General features: G+C 44.5%; 1 protein-coding gene across 1 annotated transcript in view; it reads left to right on the top strand.

Moving 5' to 3' along the window:
- The first annotated feature begins 5,044 nt into the window (after nt 1-5,044).
- Nucleotides 5,045-8,755, top strand: part of ENOPH1 (enolase-phosphatase 1) — an 8,881-nt gene continuing 5,170 nt past the window's right edge. Inside the window, exons 1-3 of the mRNA XM_026068489.1 lie at nt 5,045-5,053; nt 5,550-5,651; nt 6,417-6,619. Coding sequence (XP_025924274.1) covers nt 5,045-5,053; nt 5,550-5,651; nt 6,417-6,619 — 314 coding nt within the window. The remainder of the gene's footprint in view (nt 5,054-5,549; nt 5,652-6,416; nt 6,620-8,755) is intronic.

Genomic DNA, 8,755 nt, shown 5'->3' with positions numbered 1-8,755 from the left:
CGGCCCCGCGGGCGCTGCCCAGGCCTGCCGCTCCTTTTCTCCTTTTCTTTAAATTTTATTTTAACAGCCCCACCTTCTCCTTTCCCTTGTCCCCCCGTGTCTTGCGCCAGCCTCGTCGTTTCCCCTCCCTACACCCACGGCTTTTTTCCACGTGGGTCATCTCTGAGGTTGCGCGAGTGTCTTTGATACGCTGTTACTTCTGTTTTCCGGAGGAAATACGTTCTTACAGGTCCTTTAAAAAGTCGCTGTTTGGGGGTTTTGCTCGCTTTTAAGGAAGGCGAGCTGCCGCTGCCTTTGAGACCGAGGGCAGTGTTATAGGGAACTGTTCAGATCTGGGTAATACAGGGCAGTTCAGTAAGTAATTTCTTTTGAGGATGTGGACGTATTCAAGTGTCCTCGGCTTGCTTCAGGAAAAGCCTTCCAGCGCTGCTGTCGCTAGGAATGCTTCCCAAGCGCACATCTAGCTGGAGCTGCCGCAGCTCGCCTGAGTTTGCAGAGAGCCTGAAATAGTGTCTCTGGGTTATCCACTGCCTTTTCCCTTTGCCAGGGCGATAGTCAGCTGTCCAATGTCATCAGAGATTTATCCGAGTTTTTCCGGCACGCGTGGGAAAGGGTCAGAGCACAAATATAAGGGGAAGTCAACACCACGAACAAATCAAGCGTACGTTAGCGGCGCCCAGCATGTTATGGGTGACTTGCCTTTCCTAAGAGGAGGCCCCAAAGTTGTGGTAGTGCTGGTTTAGGTCCGAACCCGCAGGAAACGGACAGTCTGCTAGGCCAGGAGGGTGTCTGGACAAACAGACTATTACAATTTGCAGGTTTCCCAGCAGCTGTGGGCCCCTTCYCTCCCAGAGGTTTGCAGGCCCTAACCCAACTCGTGTCTGCCATGCCCTTAATAGAAGGGAGTAATTTCCTTGTATTTGAGACATTGAACGGACGTTATGTTAAGACTGCTCCTGTCATTAACCTTCATCTCTCTGTGATATCTTGGAGCTTTTGGTGGATGTTTTCTGCCGATAGTTTGCATTTTGCTTTAGAATACAGGAGGGTACTTTGTGACCCACGTAACGCTTGGAGGGGTGAATGCGCTTGCAAGACTTTCTAGGTCTTTTTGTTAACACAGTTTAATGGATGAGCAATATGACCTACATATTTCCTTTCTATGTTCTTCTAGTGCTCTTGAACAGACTACAGATTTAGATAGCGTTACAGCTGCCTCCCTTCCCTTGACATCTTCTAATTTAAACAGCTTCAACACTTCACATAATCTAACAGAGCAAGGAAGTTGTTTACAACCACCTAGGAGCCAATTTGTTGTCATGCTAATAACTGATACCTGCAATATGCCTGAAAATGTTTCCTAGCTGAAGTCTTTTTGTTGCAGGGAGCCAAACAAATTATGGCTCTCAGTTTACTGAAAATCCTGAAAACACTTGGAACAGTTTATTTTACTTGGACTTTCAGTTCACCTCTGTTATTTTTATTTGTCTTCAAAAGGTTCACAGTTGGGTCTGTGGGCATTTTTTCTTTAATAATTTTATTTAATCCTTTCTTTAACATTAGAACTTTTAATATGAAAAGATAACAAAATAAAATGAGTCATTAAATTGGATTTAAGTGGATTAAGCAAAGATGCTAGGCTTCTAACTTTTGCATGTTATATGCCACCAATTTTTTTTTTTTTCTGGGTCCACTGTGCAAGAGAAAGCAGATGGCAGGGGAGATGTGTAATTTGGTAAAGCAGGGTTTAGCCTCTTTATTCTAGAGCCTAAACTAGCCTCTAGGGTTTGCCAGATTTCTTGTCAAAGAGCTAACTGTTACTGAACTTTGGGAATTTTGCCTTCAATATCCGTGCAGACAGTCACCTTGGTTGCATGAAATCCTGCAAGCACTAATCACAGCGTGCTACTTGAACATCAAGCTGAGAGTAAAAGTACAACCATTCTTATTACCTGGGTTAGTGTCACTGTAAGCAGTCGAGATGGGTTAGGAAGTCAGCAGAGCTGTCCTCGTTCACACGGCTGTTTCTCCATCCTGTGAGCTGCGTTTGTGCAGCCGCTTCTGGGATTTGGCGTTACAGAGGTGTCTGGCCGGTCGGTGGTGCTGCGAGATGGTAGCTCGGGCTTCCCAGCATGCCCAGGACTCGGGTATAGAGCTACAGGAGCTTTGCGTCATGCACCTCTGGGTCTCCTGCTACCCAAAATAAAAAAACTATGCGAATTTACTAAGGTTTAGAGCTGCCCTGGGGAAACTTATTAAGGGTTTCCAACCCCCAGCAAGAGACCTGTTGAAAGCCAAGGCCTTGGAGAAATAGACTTTTTTTATAGGATGCCAGGAGTCTTTTTTTCCACAGAAACTTACAGCCTTAGAAACTCAGCAAATCATTTTCTGGGGTCAGTCTTGAAATTTGTAAGTGATCTGTCACATTTGCAGTTCATCATTGCAGTTTTCAAACGGGTATCATTTCTCGGACCACAGACCAACACATTTGCCAGTGTGAGCTTCAGGAGTTCAGCTTCAGCTTCCAGCACTTTTTACAATCCACTCAGTCACCGAATACACTGAGTTTAGCAGCAGCTTTCACACACAAGTGAATATTGCAAAGGCTGTTATCTCACACTGTACATGCCTCTGTCCTCTTCCTTTAGCAACACAGCCACAGAGTGCCTTACTCACAGTACCTGCACGCTATAAGCACTTGGCAGAAAGCTTTTTCTGGCCTCGGATGAACCCTTCCAAGAGAGTTATTGTTACTCAACCTGCGTTCACAAAACCTTACTCCTTAAGGATGCCCCATCAAAAACCAGCACGGGCTTCCCATTGGCTTAATTGCAATCTCCTTATCCCCTTTCCGCTTAAGTTTTCAGCTACCAATATAATTAATTTGGTTCTACTTCAGTCCTCCAAAGACATCATACTTAGCTAATTTCCAGAGTTTTTGAGTCTTCTGTCATACTGAAGTCCCTCCTGGAAAAAGGAAGGAAAAAAAATAAAAAAGAGGAAAAGGAAATAAAAATCCATAAACTCCACATAGGAAAACTGATTGTGCTCAAAGGACATAAGGTCTTGGCACTCCAGTGCTCGGGAGTTGCCTTCTGGGGAGAAGACGAATTTCAGCGTTGATACATGGTTGGGAGGGCAGGATATGCCTGCAGAGCTGCTGTTCCCCTTCAGCCCAAGCTCCCCAGGTAGCAGCAGGAAACTCGCCTACAGAGCGAGGGTAGCATTTGATTCAGGCTGGTCATTTTATGTTCCAGCTGTTGACTTATTTCTAGACTGTTATCCCATTTGTTACCACTTACCAGGAAGAGATCTTTGGAATCGCTGCTTTTATTTTCTTTCCAGTCCGCTTTCCCTGGGCATGTATTCATCTTTTTCTCTCTAGCAAATAACTTGTACTAGGCAGTCCCATCCGCTTGCTCCTATTTCAGCCACTAAAAATAAACACCAGTATAATTCTCAGTACTGACTCAGTCCGATATTCTCACTGGCCTTGAGGCAGGACGCTCTTGCTACTTTCCCATGACCTCAGCGGACTCGTGGGGGCAGTGCCTCTTCGTCCCGGCATCAGGTTGCCTGCAGACTTAGGAGGACAAACAAGAAATTTTGGATTCTGTTTGGAAATTTTTCTTTGCAAGTGTGAGGGCAAGAAATGCTGCTTTTAAAAAGAAATCAGGACCTTTTGAAATCCATGTTGTAAGAGAAGTTGCACAAAGGCATCAAGTCAGTTCCCCTTCCCAGTGGATACTTTTTAATTTCCTACCAAATCTAAAAGATACCTTGAAACTTACTGAGCTCAGATAAAGGAAATGAGAATGCAGCTTCAGGTATGACAAGACTGTTGATTTCCTTAGGCAAGTTTATGGGATTTTTCTAGGCTTTTAAAAAGATTTTTCCTTTCCCCCACATTTGCATTGCTTTTAAAATATGCAACATGGGAAATGGATTACATTTCAGTAATTGAAAATCGAAGAGTCTTGTTKCTACAGAATGCTTTCAGGAACACTTTTTTAAAATTAAATAACAAGTGTGGGCATTTGAGATGGTACTTTTAATTAATAGTTTGGCCAGTTTTTTGCTCCTGTACATCACAGAGAAGCTTCCGCTTACAGCTATGGCCAGTATTACCTGGAACTCAGTTGACTGAAACAGTGGCAGTAAAATGGAGTCAACTCATCGTTCATCAATCCCATCGTTCTCCGCTCTGTGACAATATTAAAGGTGACATACAGAGAGGAGAAAAATAGCATTGGCTTTCTTTTGCTTCAGGAGAGATCAGTTAAGTTTAGTTTCCTCCCTACTCTTCCCCATCCCAAGTTTTTCACAGTTAGGAAAAGTTCAGTTCTTTATGTGATGAGATGGTATCACCATTGATGGAAGGAACACTGAAGTGAAAATTCAAGGTATCAAATAATAAGAAACTGAGAAGGAAAAATGCTTTTATCCAACTGATTAAAGTAAAAAATGTGAGTGACTATGGAACACTTTGAAGAAAGGATTTCTTCAAAGTCCTCCTAATTCCAATAAAGCTCTATAAATCCAGCTTTCTCGTCACTAATGCTTTTCCATCCGCCAGCAAAACCAAGAAAGTCCAAAYAGTCATATTTCCCCAAGAAAAAGCTGAAGTGTGCTCTCAAGTCCTCATCTTCTAAAAATCCAGGGTTGGGGCAGCAGAGCCAAACCCTCAGTGCTGCGTTGAAACAACCACCCATCCGTCCTCTGTACCAGAGGAAGGAGCTCCCTGCCCATCCTCTTGTCCCGAGGCTCCACCTTGGCCCAGGGGTGTTACCTCTCAACACACCTGGCTGCTGCTTGTGCCTTTTCAGCCATGAAACACCAGCAATTAAAAGATTTTGTAATTATTTCTGGTTGCCCTTGAGATCCCAGGTGTCTGTGGTTACCTTTTGACGGTTTTTCCTACCTCCATTTTATTTCATTTGGAAGCCTGTTCTATGGAGCCCAATGTTACTGAACTAGACTTTTTCTCAAGGCCACTGTATATACAGTTCTCTAGTTTGGGTGACAAGTTGAATTTCATTCCAGAATGACCTCAGTGAGGGCAAGGGCCCCATTAAAAATAGAATAGTATAACTTGTCAGTTCAGAGTATGTCACCAGTCAGCCTTGAAATCCTGAGCTTTTGGGAACTCATGGTCACATCTACTGTTTGAGAGCGTTAACATTTTTAGGCAAGTCCAGGAAAAGGTATGACCCACCTGTTCATTCTCAGAATGAACTTGACTTGTTGTTAAAGCCACTCCAGCTGCTTTCTCTGCTGAGATTTAAAAGTTGCAGCTACATACGCTTTTGTTCAAAAAAAAACCCCAAAAAACAAATCTATATGTACTAAGCCTGGTTCAAGGTTAGGGTTGGCCTGAAAGCAGACAGACAACTTTGGCAGAAAGTTTTGTAACTTGTGGTGCTGTAGAGAAAGTGTGAGTGGGGGAAATAATCATACTCGCCAGCATGTACGCATGATCGCTTCAAAACCAAGTCAGATTTACCTGTTTCAGATTAAACRAGCTGCCTGTTTTTGTTATGTACTCCTAGGACACCTTGTTCCCTTACATCAAAGACAACATTAAGGAGTATCTGCGTGCACACTGGGAGGAAGAGGAGTGCCAGCGGGATGTCGGTCTTTTGAGGAAACAGGTTGGTTAACTGAGCTATATAATGTCTTGATGTGTTTTTACTGCCTACCTGGGACTTCAGGTCACTCAAACTCCCCTGCAGTCACTCCAAACAAGCCAGTGGGCCTTCTCCGTCCCCCATGGAAGCTAGTTCCCTTGAAGACCTGCCTCTCTCCGACCAGGGAGTGGACCCCAGAGCTTGGGGTTGTCCTGCGAGAACATCTGCCGCTTGGGTGGTAGCTCAGGCACAGCAGGAGAGCTTCCCTCAGCTCAGCGTGGTGCCTGCATGGTGCCTTTTCCTTGCTGAACCTGCCACCGGCAGCCTCCAGGCACCTGTTGGGGAAGCAGCACAGAAAGCAGTTGGCAGAGGATTTGTCCTGTGTGGGGTAGCATGTTCTGGCCCTGTACAGTGGAATGGCCTCAATTTGAGACCTGTAGCTGTCTGAAGCCAACACAGGCATTTGCTTCTTTGCCTTTATTTCAGTAATTAAATACTTAAGCGAGTATAATCCTTGTTAGACTATTTACAATACAACCACAGCAGTGCTAATTGTTAGGTTTGGAAAGTACAGAGCATGTGTTTCTAGACCCCACTGGATTATGAACTCTTGACTTAGAAAAGATTCAAACCGTATTATAACCCTCCCTGACTTCCTGTCCTTAATGCGAAGCACAGTGTCCTGCACTTAGGAAATGTGTTAATGCAGATAATAGACCGATTTCCTAAATTGACATCTTGACACTACTCTGTCTCTTCCCCCACCTTTTTGTGATTCATGATTTCCAGGCTCTAGAGGACTCCAGCTTGGATGGAGTTGTACCAATTCCTTTAGAGAGCGGAAGTGGGGAAGAGGAGCTGGAGAGGGTTATCCAGGCTGTCGTAGACAACGTGCGCTGGCAGATGTCTCTCGACAGAAAGACCACAGCACTGAAACAACTGCAAGGTCATATGTGGAGGGCAGCCTATGCAACTGGACATGTGAAAGGAGAGTGAGTAACTTCTGCATTTGAAACCTTTCCCTGGAGTAGCTGTATGAAGTCCCAGAAACGGCCCTACGTACAAATTTAAATAGAATAACTGTCTAAGYGGAGAAGCAAATATGTTTACTGTCAGCGGCGACTTAAGCCAGGCCGCTGCTGCTGTGGAACCAACTGCAGTCATTTCATTTCCAAACTTGATCTTACAATGAAACACAAATCCATTGAGTTTAATCTTTGTGTTCTGTGAACCAATATTTTACAGTGACCTAGGGACTGAACAAATTGTCCCAGTCTCCACTGGGAAAACTGCAGGTGGATGAGGGTGTTTCTCCTTAAGGAAAAATCAGCGTGTACATGCTGGGAAACAGTTAGTTCTCCAGGCACCAGGGCAGGGTCTATAAAAGAGAGGGGATCTGAGAAACAGAATATCTGTGGGAATGCACATAATGGAGACGTGACACAGGACAGTTATGCTTGCACGATTAGTGGAACATTGACCCAAGCCACGTATCTTCCACTCTAAAAAGTCAAAACATTTCTCTGTATTTCGGTACAGAGATTTCTTCCTAAATCAGGAGATTGAGGCTCAAGTATGAACTTTGCACAGTTCTCTCCATTTTTTTCCTCTCTCCCTCTTTTTTTTTTTTTAACAAAATTTAAAAAGCTGGGTTTGCAGGAGTAACAACCTAGACTGCTGGTGGGTCAGGTTCTTTTATTCATTTCCTCCTGCTTTATCTCTTACCTGAGTATCTCTTGCCTTTCCACTTCTTTTTGTCTTCCTGGCTCCTCTTTGTGTTTCAGCCATAACCCACGGGTATTTAAGTAGGGACCGCCAGAGTTAAGCATAATCTTCTTATTTATATCCAGAGACATTTGGTTAAATGATGCACTTCAGGTTCCTAAAGTAGTAAAATAAATCTTTAAGTCTGAGGCATTTTGCCAAGGGGGAAATGAGGAAGAGGCAAAAGAGCATAGAAAAAGGTGTAAACACCCGCCAGAAAAAGTAACAAAAAACAAAAGCGAGGGAAGAGGGTCAGCCATCCTGTTTTTTTAAATTATTATTTTATAAACAGGTGGATTGCCTTTATTTTGAAAATTAAATAAAAGGGTTTTGCTTTTGCCCTTCACATCTCACTGATCTTCAGGTAGAACCTGTTAAAAGTACTTTTCCTCAGGGCCATACCATGGACAAACATTTGTAGTGGCCCAGATACCATGGAGCCAGCCTTGCTGCCTAGCAGCAAACAGGGAGTGAGATGTGCTTTGCTGAAATCTCCCCCTCACCAAACTATATCCAGCACATCAGTGGCTGAAATCTAGGCACTCAACTCAGCATGCAGAAACATGAGGGCGTCTGGGAGTTTTTACAGGTGCTGTATGGCCTCAATATATTTTCTGCTGACACCAGATACATTTAGTAAGTAACTATACAAAAAAAAAGGGGGGAACGACTTTTTTTTTTTGAATGCCTAGCACAATAGAGCGCTGAGCATATGGTCAAGAAGTCAGAGATGAAGAAAGGTCTAGCTGATGGCTAGAAGTCTGTAAAACTCTCAATCCTTTGGCATCTGTTTTGGAGCCCTGTTTCTTCAGGCACTGCAGGTGCTCAGATCCCCTTCTTGGGGCAGTACCTTTGGGCCTTAACTCAGGTGGCCACATATAGTGGTATAGGGAGGAGGGCTGCTGTTTGGACTTGGATGTAAACTAGGTTCCCAGAGGATCACTCTTCCTCCCTCTCCTCTCTCCATCCTTCTGCTGTGTCAGACTCAAACCACTTCCCTGCCCTTTTAAGGCTGTTGGTGGCCTTTCCTCATCAACCGCCGTAGGTATCATCAAGGTACTTGCTGTCAGCTCCTCTTTGTTACTCCTTACCATCCTCTTGGCTTCAGTTTTCCCCAGCACAGTGGTGATGTCTCCCCTGCTGCTTTCCTAAGTGTCCTTCCCCAGCTGCCCCTTCAGTGCCTCCCCATAGCGCAGGGGCTGTCAGCACTCCTGCTGTGGGGCGGTCAGTGCACCCAGGCTGCTGCGTATTGTACAGCATGTTCACAGCTGCTTCCCTCACCTGCTGCCCTTCAGCTTGCGCTGTGGGCCCCTAGGGCTGAGAGGACATTTTTTTGTCTGTTTTTTTGTTTGTTTATTTTGGTT

The sequence above is a fragment of the Apteryx rowi genome, unplaced genomic scaffold, assembly GCF_003343035.1.
Source record: "Apteryx rowi isolate R43461 unplaced genomic scaffold, aptRow1 scaffold_270, whole genome shotgun sequence".
NCBI classification, from domain to species: Eukaryota; Metazoa; Chordata; class Aves; order Apterygiformes; family Apterygidae; genus Apteryx; species Apteryx rowi.
The sequence above is the reverse complement of the archived record's forward strand: the minus strand, read 5'-3'. Positions and strand labels throughout refer to the sequence as shown.